The sequence below is a fragment of the Artemia franciscana genome, chromosome 12 (assembly GCF_032884065.1).
Source record: "Artemia franciscana chromosome 12, ASM3288406v1, whole genome shotgun sequence".
Taxonomy (NCBI): Eukaryota; Metazoa; Arthropoda; class Branchiopoda; order Anostraca; family Artemiidae; genus Artemia; species Artemia franciscana.
Genome location: NC_088874.1, coordinates 33,673,272 through 33,696,973, shown reverse-complemented (window position 1 = coordinate 33,696,973; position 23,702 = coordinate 33,673,272). Strand labels below are relative to the sequence as shown.

The 23,702-nt window shown below is 36.3% G+C and overlaps 1 protein-coding gene across 1 annotated transcript in view; it reads right to left on the bottom strand.

Moving 5' to 3' along the window:
* LOC136034023 (two pore channel protein 1-like) overlaps window positions 1-23,702 on the bottom strand; it is an 80,110-nt gene that overhangs the window by 35,675 nt on the left and 20,733 nt on the right. Inside the window, exons 6-7 of the mRNA XM_065715076.1 lie at window positions 8,597-8,766; window positions 2,619-2,718 (exon numbers count right to left, since the gene is read on the bottom strand). Of these exons, the coding sequence (XP_065571148.1) occupies window positions 2,619-2,718; window positions 8,597-8,766 (270 nt within the window). The remainder of the gene's footprint in view (window positions 1-2,618; window positions 2,719-8,596; window positions 8,767-23,702) is intronic.

The following is a 23,702-nucleotide window of genomic DNA, read 5'->3' as shown; positions in this document are numbered from 1 at the left end:
AAATAGAAAGCTGTCATCCATTGATCGTGATTTGCATTTTTGTGGACAAAAGATTAAGGGCGACATAAAGAATATTATCCCATTTGTTTTTGGTTTATAACAGCAATAATATGGACACTAACGTAAATCAACAAGTCTTAGAAATGGACTGTGTGGAAAATCAAGCTCAACATCAGACTGTGAGCAGAAGAGATTAATTGTGATCACTTTTCTGGACGAATAAGAGTCCAAGTATGCAGTAAAGATATTGGCTAGCAATTAGCAGGATCATTCAAAGTTGCATCTTTATATAAAATAATCAATCGAGCTCACTAAAGTGAACTGGGAAAAAGTTCATTCTTAAAAGAGAGATTCACAAGTTCCGTCAAAGACAAAATATTAGAAGGAAGAATGAATTTACTCCCATTGTGAGTATACAATCAGAACCAGAAGATGATGAAACTATCAAGAATTGTGGCAACTTTTACCAAAGAAGCTCGTTCTGGTAAGCGTAAATGATAGTTCATAATCTTGGCAGGTTTCAGGGTGGTGGCAACGCTGCCTTAATTTGTGTTAATGTCTTTTCATCTTAAGTTTGTTTTATTGTCCATTTTAGTGTCTCTAATTATGGTCGTTTTAGGTTTCATTTCTTCGTCCGCAGTAACTCTACTTTTGTTTTGACGTGCACTGGCGTGCACTGGCGCAAACAATGGCGTGCACTAACAGTGTGCGTTTACTAACTGTAAAAGCACGACGGATAATTATTCCATCTTTATAGTACCTAAAAATACTGGTGATACTAGCACTACTGCTACTGCTACTACTGCTACTGCTACTGCTACTACTACTACTACTACCACTACAACCACTAGCACTACTAGTAACCTAATGTTACTGCTACTAATGGTAACGACACATCGTAACACCATGACGCCTGAGGCAAACATATCCATAAACGCTCAGCCTCTACCCAAATCTGTTCAGGGCTTCACTCTTTATTCTCGCTCCTCAAGTTCATATTTACTTTGAATTTAGTCTAATGACCTCTTCCCACGCCTTTTGACTGCATCTTGCTTTTCCTTTGGCCCCAGATCTATCGCGAAAAAGCATGATTTTCGGTGGCCAATTTTGAATTCTTCCCACGCCATTCGACTCCATCCTACTTTTCCTATGGCCCCAGATTTATCGCGAAAAAGCATGATTTTCAGAGGCCTCTTTGATCTACAGGATGTGACTAATCATCTTAAGCTACATTTCGTTATATCAACGGAATTATCTTACGGATCAAATCAGACTTTCATACAGCTTATCGTTTGATATAAGGTCATTTTAGCAATCACTTCAAATTATCCACAAACTATTTATCTGGGAAACACACAGCATGTCCACCTTAAATTTCAAAGCACCAACATTTTCAAGCCACAAAATGCCAACATTGTTACTGTGTTTTACAGAATCCCAATTTCATTTTTAAAACTTAAAAAGACAATAGTCATAAGCTCAAGTCGGCAAATTCAAAATTTGTTTTTAAAATGACTAAAAAAGTAACGCACATTATTCTAAATTTTTCTTTACATCAAAATTTGTTCAGCTAGAAGTCAACAGACTACCAAGAAGTATTCAGTAATCGATAACCAAAAGTATTTTTAAAATTTCTTTTAAAGAAAAGATCAAGTTATCTTCATAAGCTTAAAGAATAATCAGTCAAACGTCTTGAACCAACAATATACTAAATTTAAGAGTGGTGGACTTCTAAATTCAGTTTTTTTTCTTCTTTAGAATAGTTATCTAATATTTAACATATTTATCTTACTTGTAAACGATGAAAAAATAGGTTAGTAATCGATTATATGAAAATAAAACAGTCACGATTAAAAAGACGTTGAACAATCAACGTCTTATTAACAATTAACAATTTTTTATTAACAATCGTTATTAACAATTATTATTAACAATCAACAATCAAAAACTTATCAATTTTTATACTTGTTTTGAAGTTTGAAGCGCTGCTCTAAATCTTAGTTCTTCTTTTCCTTCATGTGGTCAGAGGTTTAAAAACATAAAAAGCAGGATCTTTCACCTCGTCTATGATTTGGCTGTGACACTGGTTCCTAATTACGAGTCAATCAACTAAGGCCAAATGCGAGTACACACTAAAATCAATTAGGAGGAATCTAATAGTATCTCTAGTGTCTCTTTTTAGTATCTCTATCACTACTTTAATATCCTTTTTGTCATCTTAGAGAGAACCGTAGTGAATATTTCATGAATTTCCAACTTGGATCAAAACTTAGTTTTTTTCAATTTTCCAGCTGAAGAAGAGAAAACGATTGTGGGTTGAAACACCCCAGTAAGAGCTTTCTTTTTCTATTTTGATGATCACAATGAAATTTGATGAAAGTTTTTTTTTGCCGGCCCCAAAACTATGCCAAAAATATCTACGTGTGTCCGGCCCTTTAGAGAAAATAGTTACAAACAATTGGGACAGCAGGATTAAGTCTCTAGAAATTGCTAGTTTTAAAACAGCATTGAGACATGGTCAGCTCAACAAAGCAAACACAAGTTTGCGCCGCAGAACAAAACTGGAGATTACTGTCCTACTTTATTATAAAATATATATATCTCTAATTTTAACTCACCAAATTCATCATAAAATACAGTACAATGATGAGGTATGTGACGAAAAATAGAGCATACCACTTAGAACGGGCATAAGCTGGCATCATAACATCTGGAAAACTAGAATATAAAAATAGATTTAAAAATATGAGCTATATACAAATACAAAGCTACATAAAAAAGGAACAAATTCCGCAGATATATTTATCGGTACAAACTACTTTTTTCATTGTCTTATCAGTACATTTATCTTTACAACGAAACCTTTAGGCTGAGGTTCATCACAGAAGGTTGTGAAACCTGACTAGCCTACTGCTAAAGAAAAACAAATCGAACCAAATTCTAACGTGAAAACATACAGGTGTTTATACCCTAGATTAAGCTGAAACTGAGCACTTCTCCAGAAAACAGGATACAGGGTTGCCACTGAGAATTTAATGATACAGATACCTTCCCAAAGGTCTTAAGCTCAGGACTGAAATTCTAATGTTTTAGAAAAAAAAGTCCAGGAATGACATCTCTGGTGCGAAGTGGTTGGAATTCAGAATGTTTTTTTTTTTATCGAGTCGATTCAGTTTTTGAAACCTCCTCTTCATACGGTCCTTTAATGCTCAAAATTTTTCTGAAGGCTCAAGCAGCCCTTCTAGCAGCTCAGCAGCAGTAATTCAAAAACCAGTTTCATGTATTGACTTAGCTTCAGATATTTAAAGGTATTTAATGTTTATCAGCCCCGGTGCGAAGCAATTTACACACAAAATGTTCTATTTTTTCAATCGGAAAGAAATTAAAAGATTAAAAAGCCCATTATAGATATTTACACTGTAATTCAGTTGTTTTTACAAAGAATGTTTTCTTCGGAACTTAACATATAACTAAAAACTGATATTAAATTTTCCATTTCCCTGCTATTTTTGTGATTTATAGCAGGGAATAAAGCTTGTTTTATATAACAAAAGGTCGAAGCATCCTTAAATATAAATAAAATAGAAGAAATTTGTGTGAATCATTCGATTGATTTTTGTATATTTAAGGGATTGGCTACAAGTACAAGTTTTACATTATGTGTTTGGGATTCAACAAAGACGACAAAGGCCTTTTTTGTCTCGTCCAGATTGGCGAAGGTTCTACCGATCAGAGAGTTATCGAAGTACTTGAAAAGAGGGTAGTCGGTTGCAGATAAGTCTAGGAAGTGTAGTAGATAAGGTAAAACTTCAAAGTAGACCCTCTTCCACAATAGAAGAAGTTCAGGACAGTGGTTGGACACCGATGAGCCACTTCCCAAAAGCATAAGCCCACCAATAAAAGACCTTTGTATGGTTACTGTTTGGTGGTCAGTGGCTAGTTTGATTCAATATAACTTTCTGCAAACGGAAGAAACCATGACAGCAGAGTCCTATTGCTACTACTACTATTACAACTAACTCACCGGAGCACCAAGCCGCCGGAGACCAACACAGCTACGCACGTTCCTCCTCCAACCTAATCTATTTAAAGCCTCCCTCTTTACACCCTCCCAGGAAGTTACCATTTCCTTCAAATCTTTATTTATGACATACTCCCAACCCAGACAAGGATGACCTGCTTACCGTGTAGCCCCAGACGGTGGGCCAAAAAGGACAATCTTCGGTAATCTGTCATCCTTCATCCGTAGAACGTGGCCTAGCCATATCAACCTTTCTTTCATTATATCCCTAAAAAACGGGTTTGAACCACATTTTCCGTACAACCAACTGTTTGAAATACGGTCAGTCAGCTGGGTACCCAGAACAATCCGTAGGCAATTTCTCTGGAAAACATCTAGTAAATTTTCATCTGCTTTTCGGAGTGTCCATGCTTTAGAGCCATATCTAACCACTGTCGTCACTGTAGCTTCCAATATTCTAATCTTGGTTTGCAGACTTATCTTTCTATTCTACCCAACTTTTTTTAACTGTGAGAAAACACCCTTAGCCTTAGCTAATCTACTTTTAACATCTTCACTGCTTCCACCATCTTTACTAATAATACTACCGTACCAAGGTAACTGAAGCTCCCAACCATATCAATCTTTTCGTTACCTAATATCACCTGTTCATCTTTACTTATTCCTAGCCTTAGTAACTTAGTCTTCTTAACATTTATTTTCAAGCCTATTTTAGCACCCTGAACTCGCAAAGCCTGAAAAAATTAATTCATTTTGCTCACACTTTCATCTAATATGCTTAAATCACCAGCATAAGTCCATGAGCGTTAATCCTCCCCATTTGATTCCGTGGTCTCCAATTGCTTTTCCTGTGCTCCTTAAGACGAAGTCCATCAAAATGATCCATATAAAGGGGGATAGAACACAACCCTGCTTAACTCCTGATTTAATACAAAACCAGTTGCTAACCTCATTTACTACCTTAACCTCAGCAGTATTATTCTCGTACGTAGAAATCACTTTAATGCATTTTTCTGGTATACCATATAACCATAAGACCTTTGTTAACGCTCTTCTATCAACAGAATTGAAAGCTTGCTCATAATCGATAAAAATGAGAACCGAAGGTGTTTGACAACGAAGAGACTTCTCAATTATTAACCTAAGAGTGAAAACTTGGTCGTCACATCCTCTACCTTTTCTAAAACCGCATTGTTCTTTCCTTAAGACTTTATGATGAAATTAACGAAATGAACGTTGTAGCAGCCGCCAATGGTCATAACGTTGGTAGCAGCCAACGTTGCCAGCAATGTAAATAACGTTGGTAGCAGCCGCCAATGGTCAACAGAAAAAGTCCGATCCTGTTTCACAACAAAGCCCGTCCGCACGCTTCTAAAATTACGTCCAAAAATTAAACGAATTGAACGTCAAAGTTCCACCTAGCCCACCACACTAACCAGATCTCTCCCCAACAACTGCCATTTTTTTAAGCAGTTCAATAACCTTCTCACTGGTAGAGCCTTCGCCAACCCAGACGAGGCAAAACAAAATTGAACGAATATTTTTTATTAAAATTACTTAATAAAATCGCTTAATTTATTGAGATTAAGCCATTTGCTGAGATATTATAATATGGTAATTCACATAGTCAATGGCGGTTCTAGTCTCTCTAGAGTCCGGGGCGAAATCCTGATTAGCGCCCCACCCCTTGTCTCCCAAATATTATCAAGCAAAATGCTTACCAAAATTTGTATTTATTAAAAAGGTTTTGCCAGCTCTATTTTAATAGAAATAAAATCACAAAATTATTGTGACCATTCAATTATTTATTCGAAATTCTGCGCCCCTAAAATTTCTGCATATCCTAAAATGTCTGCACCCAGGCCAAGTGTCCCCTCTGTCTCCCCCCTAAAATCACTTCTACACATACTATTAGTTCATATGGTAAGTTCATCCACAAATAAATGATGCAAAAATAATTAAAATAACAACATTTGTTGCCTATCAAACAGTTCGTGATAACGAACTGTAGTAAGGAGCAACCCGGCTCAATAGTAACCGAAACTCTAAAAAATGGAATTTTGATACCAATAGCTACATCAAAAGAATCGCATTTTAATGCTGATTTTAAATATATAAGTTTCATCAAGTTTAGTCTTACCCATCAAAAGTTACGAGAAAATTTGCCTTATTTTAGAAAATAGGGGGAAACACCCCCTAAAAGTCATAGAAGCTTAACGAAAATCACACCATCAGATTCAACGTTTCAAAGAACCCTATTGTAGAAGTTTCAAGCTCCTATCTACAAAAATGTGGAACTTTGTATTTTTGCCAGAAGTCAGATCACGGATGCGTGTTTATATGTTTGTTTTTTGGTTGTTTTTTTTCCCAGGGGTGATCGTATCGACCCAGTGGTCCTAGAATGCTGCGAGAGGGCTCATTCTAACGGAAATGAAAAGTTCTAGTGCCCTTTTTAAGTGACCAAAAAATTGGAGGGCACCTAGGCCCCCTCCCACGCTAATTATTTTCCCAAAGTCAACGGATCAAAATCCTGAAATAGCCATTTTATTCAGCGTAGTCGAAAAACCTTATAACTATGTCTTTGGGGACGACTTACTCCCCCACAGTCCCCTGGGAGGGGCTACAAGTTACAAACTTTGACCAGTGCTTACGTAATGGTTATTGGGAAGTGTATAGACGTTTGGGATTTTTTGGTTGGGGGAAGGTGCTGAGAAGAGGGGGATATGTTGGGGAACTTTCCATCGAGGAATTTATCATGGGGGAAGAAAATTTCCATGAAGGGAGCGCAGGATTTTCTATCATTATTTAAAAAAAAAAACACAATGAAAAAATAAATATGAAAAAGTTTTTCTCACATGGAAGTAAGGAGCAGCATTAAAACTTAAAACGAACAGAAATTATTACGCATATGAGGGGCTCACCTCCTCATAATACCTCGCTCTTTATGCTAAAGTATTTTTAGTAATTTCAACTATTTATTCTACGGCTTTTGTGATTCAGGGGTCGTTCTTAATGAACTGGGACAAAATTTAAGCTTCAGTGTAAAGAGCGAGGCACTGACGAGGGGGTGAACCCCCTCATATATGTAATAAAAACATGAGAATACAAAAGTTCCTTACGTAAGCTAATTTATAAGTTACGTATATCTTTTACTAATAAAAACATTCGTAAAAAATTGAAACTTCTAGTTGCCTTTTGAAGTAATCAAAAAATCGGAGGACAACTAGGCTTCCTCCCCCGCTCTTTTTTTTCTCAAAATCATTCGATCAAACTATGAGAAAGCCATTTAGCCAAAAAAGATGAATATGCAAATTTCGTTTGAATTATTCCTCTGCGGAGAGCCAAAATCAAAACATGCATTGATTCAAAAACGTTCAGAAATTAAATAAAAAAAAATAGTTTTTTTTAACTGAAAGTAAGGAGCGACATTAAAACTTAAAACGAACAGAAATTACTTCTTATATGAAAAGGGCTGCTTCCTCATCAACGCCCCACTCTTTACACTAAAGTTTTTTACTGTTTTAAAAAGAAGGGTTGAGAGAAAGAGTCAAACTTTAGCGTAAAGAGCGGGGCGTTGATGAGGAAGCAGCTCCTTTCATATACGAAGTAATTTCTGTTCGTTTTAAGTTTTAATGTCGCTCCTTACTTGCAGTTTAAAAAAACTGTTTGTTTTTTTTTTATTTAATAATGAGTAAGATCGTACGATCAGTTAAGGACATTCAACCATACCCTTCGAAATAAAATTTTGGTAGAAACATAGCATTAGATTCGTAATAATTAATATTATTTTCTTCTAGGAATTTCTATTATTATTAGTAATTGCACAATACCGGTAAGAAGCACTACGAAAAGTAAGGCGGCTTTCTATGGAAAACCGTTCAGCAGCCGCGATATAAACATAAAACCAAGTTAAACAATACCAAAAAATTGGGAAAAATCAAACAAAATATGAATTTGACAGCAAAAACGAAATCTATGCATAAATTTTCTACCACTGATTCTCATCAACACTAAATTGAAGGGCATGACTAATGAGAATTCAAAAATAAAATTATCTCTTACAAGTAAAATTATACTTACAATTAGAAAAAAGAATTATTAGCTTTGATGCTGAAAAGGAATCCTATGATACACAAATAAATCAATACATGACAAACAAATAAAGGTTCAGTATTAAATTGGATGAATGCCCTGAGGGCAGTGTACGGCGCGGCAATTGGACCCTCCTTCCTTCAATATTTTTTTATAGTCCCTCATTAGTATTTCCAGTGAAAATACTTTCGTTTAAATCTTTTTTTTAAAGACTTTGTCTTTTCGTAAGAAATTCTTGACACAGAATCTTTGTCCCCATCCCATAATTTTTGTGAATTCTTGACACAGAATCTTTGTCCCCATCCCATAATTTTTGTGAATTGGTACTCCTGATCAAGTACATAAGTAATAATTATCAAGAATATGAAGCCATCCTTTTTATATCATGCTGACCTAACGACTCAGAAATATTTGCACTCCTAATTTTTTTATTTACATCTCAGGCTCTAGGCATCTAAAGAGAAAGAGTACAAAATAACTTACTTGGCAGTAGTTAAAAGAACGAAGAGATTAACGAAGCTCTCTGATAATGTACTAAAATAAGGATTGTCTAAATGTTCACTAAATAAATAAAATCCCAAACAGGAAAATAGCAGCATAACAAATAATAATAGCACTAGCATGTCCAATATTGGAGGTAACGACTGAAGGACCTAAAATAAGAATAGGCATGATAAATCAAGAGGATAGTTAAAAGGTTAAACAAATTCTTCAATGTCCATATCAAAATTATATAGCAAAATTAGAATTCCATAGTTGCCACTGATTATATAAACAAAATTTAAGCCACAGTAACATTTAAAGAACTATTAAATATTTTTGATCCTTCTGAAGATATAATTATAGTTGAAAAATCTTTAAGAGAGTAACTTAAGACAAAATAAAATAATACATACAATGTTTAACTTTAAGAGATATTACTAGAACCCCAGTCACGGCTTGAAAAAATCCATGGGCCTAAGATATAAAAAAAGACCTCGTTATCACAAAACAAGGACCATTTTTTTTTGTATTTACATCCTTTTAGGATTTGTTCTTGTCTTCAAAGGAAGAGAAATAGGATAGCCCCTTCGCTGGTCTTCAATGTAGGTGCCAATATTTGACTTGGACACGTTGAATTTCTTTTTCAATTAGAAAAAATGGAAAATTGCTTATGATAAATTTTATTTATAAATGATAGGTTATACAAAAACCATTTTGCAGTTAGCAATTGGAAGACACGTGGGTCGTGGTGGGTGCTAGAGAGAAGAAAAAAGACTATAAAATTAGATTAGCAAAACTCTCGGGATTTCAGGAAAAAAATTTCAGGACTGTCAGATTGCCAAGTCGTCTTAAAAAATCTAAGAACAGAAGTTTTCCCTTATTTATACTGAGTCTGATAAAGGAAACCACAGTATTAGTAAAAACAAAAAAAGGCTCGCGAACAAACAAGTGCAGATACAGGCTTTTCACGGCAAAATTCTTGTCACTTCAATTTTCAATTCTGTAGCATGATTATGACCTTAATATCAACAAAGTATGATCTTATCATAATTTTAAAATATATCACAATTTTGAGCAAAATTAAAAAATTCTTTTCCAACACAAAAGGAGTGTTACGGAATGTCACTTCACATGTCAGATATGGGGACAAATTCCAAAATTCATATTTTACAGGAGACTAGAAGATTGTCTTGTGCTCTTTTTGTCACGGTCGTAATAAATTTAATCATTAGGTTAAAATATCCCTTGATTCGATTTCCCATGGTTATGACAATAGAAGTCGAAAGGAATTGCAAAAATACTAGAAAAGAATCCAAGTATTACAAATCCGATATTTTCGAAAGCTTTTGAAAACCCCCATAAAAGTTCCAAAAAGAGATTTGTACGGAACTGTTCGAACTTGGTTACTTGAGGAAATATACACACATATGCTTTTTGCACATACACAGATAAACTGTTAAAATTTTACCCCGAAGAGAATTGACCCAATCCATGGTTTTTGGGTCAGATGTATGCGTCCCCTTAACAAAACGTTGTGCTGATGTAGGTTTCACAAAGTAAAAACAGAATGTGACCATCATTTTGCTTTACTATCGTATACAGAAGTGTTACTGATTACAGGGGCTTTCTTATACTAATCAATTTCTGACCCGCTGTTTATTAAAGGAAATAGAGCAAGAAAAACCAAGAGATAAGAAGAAATATACAAAATAAACTTTCCTAATGGCTGAAATAACGATTAAAAACATTAGATAGAATAAGAAAAAATGCAAGTAAGAAAGAAATAAAGACCCTCAGACAAACCTCTTCTTTTAACTTTTAAAACAACTTATAGGATATTAATTCTCCTGCTGTTCTAAACTTCAGAAAAATCTTACGGGTACCATACCGTCGGGGCAGATGCAGAGGCTACTTTAAAACGGAAACTCAAACTAACGGAAAATAATATACATTTTATAAGGGACTTAGGCCTAACACAAAAAGAATGAAATATTGACATGACACTGGATGAAGTCTAGCCTTACGTAAAGTCGGCATTGATTTGGCCAATTTACCGACGTATCTCTCTAATTAGACTACCCAGTATCTCTCTCTCTACTACCCAGTATCTCTCTACCCAGCTTAAGGTGGGTAAGAGAATACTATAATTTGCTAGGGTAAACGAGATCCAAAGATTTTAGAAGATCCAAAGGATGTAAATGCACTTCACAGTCATCTTTTGGTACTTAAAGTCAGGACTCGGTGTGCAAGTTGGCCTATATAGTGTTTGAAAGGTAGTAATTTTTACCATAGTGGTCATATAAGTATTTAATATAAATATAAATATTAATATAAATCAATATAAATATTAATGAAGACTACCCCAAGTTTCGATCTTCTTGTGACATTACATCTCGTATATAACGTCTAACTAAGTGTTCTGGACCCAGAATAGCCCAAAATGAAGAAATGTGTATAAAATACATTAAAAGTGTCTAATCTACTGTCTATTATATGCCCATATAAGTGTTGACTACTTTACTAAGAGCTTCATTCTCTTTATTTAAAGAAGTTAAAAAAGTTAAAAGAAGTTAAAAAGTTAAAAGTTAGTTTAAAAATGGTTTATTGAGGGTGGGTCCTTTATTTCTTTGTTTCTTGACAGTGTTCACACACGACGTAAAGTCAACTCGACTAGGTACATAATCTATCTTTGGGAATATTATTGAGGAGGCAGCACATATTCAGAAATTTTCTCAACGAGCAAGCTACCATAATAGGCACGCAGGATGTACAACGACAGGGATGCTAGATTCAATAATCAAGGTAATACTCCAATGCCAAAAAAAAGAATCCGGAACATTGTCAACAGCATCAACTTGCCAACAGTTATGTCTTAGGGCAATTATAGCCTTTAAGTTCTAGAGACAAAACTGTAGAGCCCTATGAGCAGCTGACAAAATGCCCACTCCTTTTCATAAAACAGCTTCCTTGGCCATGTAACAGTCAACAAGAGCAATATACTAATACGCGTCTAGGCGAACTAGGGTTTAGCTTTCACTTGTCGCCAAGGACCTGAGAAAACATAGATCAAGCAAGCAAACTAGTCTACAACAGGTGAATATTTTTTGTTATTGATCAAACACAATTAATTTGTATTTATAAGGTCGGCAATGTGAGTTCTAAATAGATAATAAAAATAGGGGTAACAGCAGAAAACATGAGCTTTTGCCACAACGTCAGCCTCAAACGGCTTTATAATACAAAGATTTATCAGCAGAAGTAGTATTTGCTATCCAAAATAAAAAGGAAATCAGAATGATAAAATTGACTTTAGAATGAAAATCGAATTGGTAGACTGTGGTGAAGAAGTTTAGAGCCACGGATATTTGAAAAAAAAAAGAAAAACAAGACAGATAGTCTGAATGAGAGGCAAAGCTGGCACAAGGTTTTTTCAGAATTGCACAAAAATGATGTCACTTTCACTTGTTAATAGATAGTCTATCATCCATCCTTCCTAGGACAGAACTATTGAGGGCCATATAAGCAATATGAACAGAAGATGCCTTCTATGCAATGTATGGTGCTGGAACCCATTCGGGCTACAATAAGCGAGTTACAAAGGAACAATCTAATTCTATGCCTGGATATGGAGGCAATAAGTCAGCGAACTTTCCTAATTAAGTTTCGGCTCTTGGCTAGAGATCGGTCAAACCAGCACTCAACCCTTGCTGCCTTCTGGGCCTGCAGGCACGAGAGGACCCAAGTCTTTGTAAATTTTTATTCTCAGGTAGTCTACTCTCCTTTCTAGTCTTATAATTCGCAGTTTCTTTGATTCTCGAAAACAGTTTAATATTGATACCATCGAGTTAACTCTCAGAAGACGCAAGGTTGGTATATCTATCTAATGTGACCCTGTCTCTCCCCAAGACACTTAATATAATCAGAATCATCACGGTAATGAGTGATAAGTTAAAGAGAGACGGTTCTCAATAGTAACTGAAACTTTAAAAAATTAAATTCAGAGAATAAGTTTTTTTGCCAGTTCCAAATACATAAAATCCATCTAGTTTGAAGTTATTGACTAAAAGTTAAAAATTATACAATTTTAAAAATTGGAAAACCATTACCAAGAAAGGGCTCAAACCCTTGGATGGAGGTTCTAGGCCTCTGTCTACAAGAGTGCAAAATTTAGTACTGTCCCAATATAGATAGCAACAAATATACCTTTTCCTCCAAAGGAGGAAAAGGAATGTGATCCAAGAGGATCACATTCAAACAGGAATTTAAATTCAACACTAAGATGCTATACGATAATTGTAATTTTACAACGCTGGCCTAACCTTGCTTTCTAGTCTTGTAAGTTCTCAAACTTATTAATTATCAATGGAAATCTAATCAGATTTTGCCAGCGCAGCGCTAGTTCCTTCAAAAATGGAAACGTTATCGTACCTGTCTGAAATACCTCCTTAACCGTCCACTATGATGATTATGTATAATGGAGTTCTAAACTTATTAATTCTCAATATACATCTATTCAGATTTTGGAAACCTGGCGTTAGTCCCCTAAAAATGGAAACGGTATCATACCTGTCTGAGATACCTCCTTACCCTTCCACTATAGTGGTTATCTAGAATAGAGTTCCAAACTCATAAATTCTCAATAGACATCTAATCAGATTTTGGAAAACTGGCGTTAGTCCCCTAAAAATGGAAACGTTATCGTACCTGTCTGAAATACCTCCTTAACCGTCCACTATGATGATTATGTATAATGGAGTTCTAAACTCATAAATTCTCAATAGACATCTAACCAAATTTTGGAAACCTGGCGTTAGTCCCCTAAAAATGGAAACGTTATCGTATCTGTCTGAAATACCTCCTTACCCTTCCACTATAGTGGTTATCTAGAATAGAGTTCCAAACTCATAAATTCTCAATAGACATCTAATCAAATTTTGGAAACCTGGCGTTAGTCCCCTAAAAATGGAAACGTTATCGTATATGTCTAAGATATCGCCTTACCCTTCCACTATAGTGGTTATCTAGAATAGAGTTCCAAACTCATAAATTCTCAATAGACATCTAATCAGATTTTGGAAACCTGGCGTTAGTCCCCTAAAAATGGAAACGTTATCGTATATGTCTAAGATATCGCCTTACCCTTCCACTATAGTGGTTATCTAGAATAGAGTTCCAAACTCATAAATTCTCAATAGACATCTAATCAGATTTTGGAAACCTGGCGTTAGTCCCCTAAAAATGGAAACGTTATCGTACCTGTCTGAGATACCTCCTTACCCTTCCACTATAGTGGTTATCTAGAATAGAGTTCCAAACTCATAAATTCTCAATAGACATCTAATCAAATTTTGAAAACCTGGCGTTAGTCCCCTAAAAATGGAAACGTTATCGTATCTGTCTGAGATACCTCCTTACCCTTCCACTATAGTGGTTATCTAGAATAGAGTTCCAAACTCATAAATTCTCAATAGACATCTAATCAAATTTTGGAAACCTGGCGTTAGTGCCCTAAAAATGGAAACGTTATCGTACCTGTCTGAGATACCTCCTTACCCTTCCACTATGGTGGTTATCTAGAATAGAGTTTCAAACTCATAAATTCTCAATAGACATCTAATCAAATTTTGGAAACCTGGCGTTAGTGCCCTAAAAATGGAAACGTTATCGTACCTGTCTGAGATACCTCCTTACCCTTCCACTATAGTGGTTATTTAGAATAGAGTTCCAAACTCATAAATTCTCAATAGACATCTAATCAGATTTTGGAAACCTGGCGTTAGTCCCCTAAAAATGGAAACGTTATCGTACCTGTCTGAGACACCTCCTTACCCTTCCACTATAGTGGTTATCTAGAATAGAGTTCCAAACTCATAAATTCTCAATAGACATCTAATCAGATTTTGGAAAACTGGCGTTAGTCCCCTAAAAATGGAAACGTTATCATACCTGTCTGAGACACCTCCTTACCCTTCCACTATGGTGGTTATCTAGAATAGAGTTCCAAACTCATAAATTCTCAATAGACATCTAATCAGATTTTGGAAAACTGGCGTTAGTCCCCTAAAAATGGAAACGTTATCATACCTGTCTGAGACACCTCCTTACCCTTCCACTATAGTGGCAATCTAGAATAGAGTTCCAAACTCATAAATTCTCAATAGACATCTAATCAAATTTTGGAAACCTGGCGTTAGTCCCCTAAAAATGGAAACGTTATCATACCTGTCTGAGACACCTCCTTACCCTTCCACTATAGTGGCAATCTAGAATAGAGTTCCAAACTCATAAATTCTCAATAGACATCTAATCAAATTTTGGAAACCAGGCGTTAGTCCCCTAAAAATGGAAACGTTATCATGCCTGTCTGAGATACCTCCTTACCCTTCCACTATAGTGGTTATCTAGAATAGAGTTCCAAACTCATAAATTCTCAATAGACATCTAATCAAATTTTGGAAACCTGGCGTTAGTCCCCTAAAAATGGAAACGTTATCGTATCTGTCTGAGATACCTCCTTACCCTTCCACTATAGTGGTTATCTAGAATAGAGTTCCAAACTCATAAATTCTCAATAGACATCTAATCAAATTTTGGAAACCTGGCGTTAGTGCCCTAAAAATGGAAACGTTATCGTACCTGTCTGAGATACCTCCTTACCCTTCCACTATAGTGGTTATCTAGAATAGAGTTCCAAACTCATAAATTCTCAATAGACATCTAATCAGATTTTGGAAAACTGGCGTTAGTCCCCTAAAAATGGAAACGTTATCGTACCTGTCTGAGACACCTCCTTACCCTTCCACTATGGTGGTTATCTAGAATAGAGTTCCAATTCTCAATAGACATCTAATCAAATTTTGGAAACCTGGCGTTAGTCCCCTAAAAATGGAAACGTTATCGTACCTGTCTGAGATACCTCCTTACCCTTCCACTATGGTGGTTATCTAGAATAGAGTTCCAATTCTCAATAGACATCTAATCAAATTTTGGAAACCTGGCGTTAGTCCCCTAAAAATGGAAACGTTATCGTACCTGTCTGAGATACCTCCTTACCCTTCCACTATAGTGGTTATCTAGAATAGAGTTCCAAACTCATAAATTCTCAATAGACATCTAATCAAATTTTGGAAACCAGGCGTTAGTCCCCTAAAAATGGAAACGTTATCATACCTGTCTGAGATACCTCCTTACCCTTCCACTATAGTGGTTATCTAGAATAGAGTTCCAAACTCATAAATTCTCAATAGACATCTAATCAAATTTTGGAAACCAGGCGTTAGTCCCCTAAAAATGGAAACGTTATCATACCTGTCTGAGATACCTCCTTACCCTTCCACTATAGTGGTTATCTAGAATAGAGTTCCAAACTCATAAATTCTCAATAGACATCTAATCAAATTTTGGAAACCAGGCGTTAGTCCCCTAAAAATGGAAACGTTATCATACCTGTCTGAGATACCTCCTTACCCTTCCACTATAGTGGTTATCTAGAATAGAGTTCCAAACTCATAAATTCTCAATAGACATCTAATCAAATTTTGGAAACCAGGCGTTAGTCCCCTAAAAATGGAAACGTTATCATACCTGTCTGAGATACCTCCTTACCCTTCCACTATAGTGGTTATCTAGAATAGAGTTCCAAACTCATAAATTCTCAATAGACATCTAATCAAATTTTGGAAACCAGGCGTTAGTCCCCTAAAAATGGAAACGTTATCATACCTGTCTGAGATACCTCCTTACCCTTCCACTATAGTGGTTATCTAGAATAGAGTTCCAAACTCATAAATTCTCAATAGACATCTAATCAAATTTTGGAAACCTGGCGTTAGTCCCCTAAAAATGGAAACGTTATCGTACCTGTCTGAGATACCTCCTTACCCTTCCACTATAGTGGTTATCTAGAATAGAGTTCCAAACTCATAAATTCTCAATAGACATCTAATCAAATTTTGGAAACCTGGCGTTAGTCCCCTAAAAATGGAAACGTTATCGTACCTGTCTGAGATACCTCCTTACCCTTCCACTATAGTGGTTATCTAGAATAGAGTTCCAATTCTCAATAGACATCTAATCAAATTTTGGAAACCTGGCGTTAGTCCCCTAAAAATGGAAACGTTATCGTACCTGTCTAAGATACCTCCTTATCAGTCCACTATGATGGTTATCTATAATGGAGTTCTAAACTTATTTATTCTCAATAGACATCTAATCAAATTTTGGAAACCTGGCATTAGTCCCCTAAAATGGAAACGTTATCGTACCTGTCTAAGATACCTCCTTATCAGTCCACTATGATGGTTATCTATAATGGAGTTCTAAACTTATTTATTCTCAATAGACATCTAATCAAATTTTGGAAACCTGGCATTAGTCCCCTAAAAATGGAAACGTTATCGTACCTGTCTGAGATACCTCCTTACCCTTCCACTATAGTGGTTATCTAGAATAGAGTTCAAACTCATAAATTCTCAATAGACATCTAATCAAATTTTGGAAACCTGGCGTTAGTCCCCTAAAAATGGAAACGTTATCGTACCTGTCTGAGATACCTCCTTACCCTTCCACTATAGTGGTTATCTAGAATAGAGTTTCAAACTCATAAATTCTCAATAGACATCTAATCAAATTTTGGAAACCTGGCGTTAGTCCCCTAAAAATGGAAACGTTATCGTACCTGTCTGAGATACCTCCTTACCCTTCCACTATAGTGGTTATCTAGAATAGAGTTCCAAACTCATAAATTCTCAATAGACATCTAATCAAATTTTGGAAACCTGGCGTTAGTCCCCTAAAAATGGAAACGTTATCGTACCTGTCTGAGATACCTCCTTACCCGTCCACTATAGTGGTTATCTAGAATAGAGTTCCAAACTCATTAATTCTCAATAGACATCTAATCAGATTTTGGAAACCTGGCGTTAGTCCCCTAAAAATGGAAACGTTATCGTACCTGTCTGAGATACCTCCTTACCCGTCCACTATAGTGGTTATCTAGAATAGAGTTCCAAACTCATTAATTCTCAATAGACATCTAATCAGATTTTGGAAACCTGGCGTTAGTCCCCTAAAAATGGAAACGTTATCGTACCTGTCTGAGATACCTCCTTACCCTTCCACTATAGTGGTTATCTAGAATAGAGTTCCAAACTCATAAATTCTCAATAGACATCTAATCAGATTTTGGAAACCTGGCGTTAGTCCCCTAAAAATGGAAACGTTATCGTACCTGTCTGAGACACCTCCTTACCCTTCCACTATAGTGGCAATCTAGAATAGAGTTCCAAACTCATAAATTCTCAATAGACATCTAATCAAATTTTGGAAACCAGGCGTTAGTCCCCTAAAAATGGAAACGTTATCATACCTGTCTGAGATACCTCCTTACCCTTCCACTATAGTAGTTATCTAGAATAGAGTTCCAAACTCATAAATTCTCAATAGACATCTAATCAAATTTTGGAAACCAGGCGTTAGTCCCCTAAAAATGGAAACGTTATCATACCTGTCTGAGATACCTCCTTACCCTTCCACTATAGTGGTTATCTAGAATAGAGTTCCAAACTCATAAATTCTCAATAGACATCTAATCAAATTTTGGAAACCTGGCGTTAGTCCCCTAAAAATGGAAACGTTATCGTACCTGTCTGAGATACCTCCTTACCCTTCCACTATAGTGGTTATCTAGAATAGAGTTCCAATTCTCAATAGACATCTAATCAAATTTTGGAAACCTGGCGTTAGTCCCCTAAAAATGGAAACGTTATCGTACCTGTCTGAGATACCTCCTTACCCTTCCACTATAGTGGTTATCTAGAATAGAGTTCCAAACTCATAAATTCTCAATAGACATCTAATCAAATTTTGGAAACCTGGCGTTAGTCCCCTAAAATGGAAACGTTATCGTACCTGTCTAAGATACCTCCTTATCAGTCCACTATGATGGTTATCTATAATGGAGTTCTAAACTTATTTATTCTCAATAGACATCTAATCAAATTTTGGAAACCTGGCATTAGTCCCCTAAAAATGGAAACGTTATCGTACCTGTCTAAGATACCTCCTTATCAGTCCACTATGATGGTTATCTATAATAGAGTTCTAAACTTATTTATTCTCAATAGACATCTAATCAGATTTTGGAAACCTGGCATTAGTCCCCTAGAAATGGAAACGTTATCGTACCTGTCTGAGATACCTCCTTACCCTTCCACTATAGTGGTTATCTAGAATAGAGTTTCAAACTCATAAATTCTCAATAGACATCTAATCAAATTTTGGAAACCTGGCGTTAGTCCCCTAAAAATGGAAACGTTATCGTACCTGTCTGAGATACCTCCTTACCCTTCCACTATAGTGGTTATCTAGAATAGAGTTCCAAACTCATAAATTCTCAATAGACATCTAATCAAATTTTGGAAACCTGGCGTTAGTCCCCTAAAAATGGAAACGTTATCGTACCTGTCTGAGATACCTCCTTACCCTTCCACTATAGTGGTTATCTAGAATAGAGTTTCAAACTCATAAATTCTCAATAGACATCTAATCAAATTTTGGAAACCTGGCGTTAGTCCCCTAAAAATGGAAACGTTATCGTACCTGTCTGAGATACCTCCTTACCCTTCCACTATAGTGGTTATCTAGAATAGAGTTCCAAACTCATAAATTCTCAATAGACATCTAATCAAATTTTGGAAACCTGGCGTTAGTCCCCTAAAAATGGAAACGTTATCGTACCTGTCTGAGATACCTCCTTACCCTTCCACTATAGTGGTTATCTAGAATAGAGTTCCAAACTCATAAATTCTCAATAGACATCTAATCAAATTTTGGAAACCTGGCGTTAGTCCCCTAAAAATGGAAACGTTATCGTACCTGTCTGAGATACCTCCTTACCCTTCCACTATAGTGGTTATCTAGAATAGAGTTCCAAACTCATAAATTCTCAATAGACATCTAATCAAATTTTGGAAACCTGGCGTTAGTCCCCTAAAATGGAAACGTTATCGTACCTGTCTAAGATACCTCCTTATCAGTCCACTATGATGGTTATCTATAATAGAGTTCTAAACTTATTTATTCTCAATAGACATCTAATCAAATTTTGGAAACCTGGCATTAGTCCCCTAAAAATGGAAACGTTATCGTACCTGTCTAAGATACCTCCTTATCAGTCCACTATGATGGTTATCTATAATAGAGTTCTAAACTTATTTATTCTCAATAGACATCTAATCAGATTTTGGAAACCTGGCATTAGTCCCCTAGAAATGGAAACGTTATCGTACCTGTCTGAGATACCTCCTTACCCTTCCACTATAGTGGTTATCTAGAATAGAGTTCCAAACTCATAAATTCTCAATAGACATCTAATCAAATTTTGGAAACCTGGCGTTAGTCCCCTAAAAATGGAAACGTTATCGTACCTGTCTGAGATACCTCCTTACCCTTCCACTATAGTGGTTATCTAGAATAGAGTTCCAAACTCATAAATTCTCAATAGACGTCTAATCAAATTTTGGAAACCTGGCGTTAGTCCCCTAAAATGGAAACGTTATCGTACCTGTCTAAGATACCTCCTTATCAGTCCACTATGATGGTTATCTATAATGGAGTTCTAAACTTATTTATTCTCAATAGACATCTAATCAAATTTTGGAAACCTGGCATTAGTCCCCTAAAAATGGAAACGTTATCGTACCTGTCTAAGATACCTCCTTATCAGTCCACTATGATGGTTATCTATAATGGAGTTCTAAACTTATTTATTCTCAATAGACATCTAATCAGATTTTGGAAACCTGGCATTAGTCCCCTAGAAATGGAAACGTTATCGTACCTGTCTGAGATACCTCCTTACCCTTCCACTATAGTGGTTATCTAGAATAGAGTTTCAAACTCATAAATTCTCAATAGACATCTAATCAAATTTTGGAAACCTGGTGTTAGTCCCCTAAAAATGAAAACGTTATCGTACCTTTCTGAGATACCTCCTTACCCTTCCACTATAGTGGTTATCTAGAATAGAGTTCCAAACTCATAAATTCTCAACAGACATCTAATCAGATTTTGGAAACCTGGCGTTAGTCCCCTAAAAATGGAAACGTTATCGTACCTGTCTGAGATACCTCCTTACCCTTCCACTATAGTGGTTATCTAGAATAGAGTTCCAAACTCATAAATTCTCAATAGACATCTAATCAAATTTTGGAAACCTGGCGTTAGTCCCCTAAAATTGGAAACTTTATCGTATATGTCTGAGATACCGCCTTACCCTTCCACTATAGTGGTTATCTAGAATAGAGTCCCAAACTCATAAATTCTCAATAGACATCTAATCAAATTTTGGAAACCTGGCGTTAGTCCCCTAAAAATGTAAACGTTATCGTACCTGTCTGGGATACCTCCTTACCCTTCCACTATAGTGGTTATCTAGAATAGAGTTCCAAACTCATAAATTCTCAATAGATATCTAATCAAATTTTGGAAACCTGGCGTTAGTCCCCTAAAAATGGAAACGTTATCGTACCTGTCTGAGATACCTCCTTACCAGTCCACTATGATGGTTATCTATAATGGAGTTCCAAACTTATTGTGTTGCGAGAGCAACACTTTGGTTTTGTCGTGTTTTTTTTTTTTTTTTTTTTTTTTTTGTTCCTAGCACCCCGATTTCAGCTTATTGCTAGAAAGTGGTAAGGGTCTAACCTCTGCGGTTTTTACGGAAAGTGTGGACCTTAGGCCGGATTGATGAATATGACTTTACATTTTGGAAAGCTTCGTAGAACTCTTGCCTGGGGCCAAAAAGGATGGTTTTTGCTTGTCCTTGAGCCAGAGCCTATAGAGTGTGAAGTGAAGAGGAGTTGTATAGCCTATGTCAGAGAGGACTATCTGAAGTTATGCAGCCAAGCTTTCGTTTCATCAAACCATGTTTCTGCTTTCGAGTGGAAAGCTCCGTTCTAGCAGGCAAGCAGGCAGGCACCAGTTTCAAATTGAAGATGGACTAAAATCTATAAGTGTTAAATATATGCGACAGTTACCCTGCCCCACAGCCAATATATCTTCTTTGAGTGATAAATAGAAAAACTTAGAGAAGCAAAAAAGCGGCATTTTCCCACGGGTCCGAAAGTGCTGCCGTGATTTCGGCTGAGTTTATCATTCGGTTTTTCGCACTTGGGATTGCGGTAGAGAAATGGTGTCAGATGTGCCTCTTAAACTTTAAAAGTTCTCTCATTGCTAAAGAAATTAGAGTTTATCCTTTGCTCCTTTTTTAAGGTGATGACGTTAGAAAGTTGGCCTACGGCAAAAAAGTCAACTTTTGAACTAAGACAGATAGATTTTTTTTTTCGACGGTAGTCGATAGCTTTTGATGAGCTGATGTATATGTCATCCATTTTTTTGTACAAAAATTCCTTCATGAGATATACCAGTTTGAAAGTTTAAAGGGGTTGACAACTTCAGTAGTAAGGTACACACTGAAACCAAAAATAGACCGATACCAATTGTGAGATATACAGGGGAGTTGTAAGCAACAGTCGGCTGTTAGCTCATAATCATCCTCGGCAATGAGGGGTTCGCAACTCTTACTAGTTGGTGTACCTATTTTTTGTTTCCGTTGTATTTGATGGTAAGACCGATTTGGTTCCAGTGGTAAGACATGTAGGGGACTTGTAAGTAATAATCGGCTGTAAGGCTACAATCATCTTTAGCAATGAGGAGTTTGCAACTTTTGCGAGTTGGTGTACCTAGTATGTATTTTAGCATCCTTACAGATTAACAACTTCAGCGTTTAATCGCAGCGAGGAAACAAAACCAAAGTGTTGCTCTCGCAACACTTTACTCGGCGAAGCCGAGCAAAGGTTGCCGCAACACCTCACGTTGCCCATGCAACGTAGATCTAGTTAATTCTCAATAGATATCTAATCAAATTTTGGAAACCTAGCGTTAGTCCCCTAAAAATGGAAACGTTATCGTACCTGTCTGAGATACCTCCTTACCCTTCCACTATAGTGGTTATCTAGAATAGAGTTCCAAACTCATAAATTCTCAAGAGACATCTAATCAGATTTTGGAAACCTGGCGTTAGTCCCCTAAAAATGGAAACGTTATCGTACCTGTCTGAGATACCTCCTTACCCTTCCACTATAGTGGTTATCTAGAATAGAGTTCCAAACTCATAAATTCTCAATAGACATCTAATCAAATTTTGGAAACCTGGCGTTAGTCCCCTAAAAATGGAAACGTTATCGTACCTGTCTGAGATACCTCCTTACCCTTCCACTATAGTGGTTATCTAGAATAAAGTCCCGAACTCATAAATTCTCAATAGACATCTAATCAAATTTTGGAAATCTGGCGTTAGTCCCCTAAAAATGGAAACGTTATCGTACCTGTCTGAGATACCTCCTTACCCTTCCACTATAGTGGTTATCTAGAATAGAGTTCCAAACTCATAAATTCTCAATAGACATCTAATCAAATTTTGGAAACCTGGCGTTAGTCCCCTAAAAATGGAAACGTTATCGTACCTGTCTGAGATACCTCCTTACCCTTCCACTATAGTGGTTATCTAGAATAGAGTTCCAAACTCATAAATTCTCAATAGACATCTAATCAAATTTTGGAAACCTGGCGTTAGTCCCCTAAAAATGGAAACGTTATCGTACCTGTCTGAGATACCTCCTTACCCTTCCACTATAGTGGTTATCTAGAATAGAGTTCCAAACTCATAAATTCTCAATAGACATCTAATCAAGTTTTGGAAACCTGGCGTTAGTCCCCTAAAAATGGAAACGTTATCGTACCTGTCTGAGATACCTCCTTACCCTTCCACTATAGTGGTCATCTAGAAGAGAGTTCCAAACTCATAAATTCTCAATAGACATCTTATTAAATTTTGGAAACCTGGTGTTAGTCCCCTAAAAATGGAAACGTTATCGTACCTGTCTGAGATACCTCCTTACCCTTCCACTATAGTGGTTATCTAGAATAGAGTTCCAAACTCATAAATTCTCAATAGACATCTAATCAAATTTTGGAAACCTGGCGTTAGTCCCCTAAAAATGGAAACGTTATCGTACCTGTCTGAGATACCTCCTTACCCGTCCAC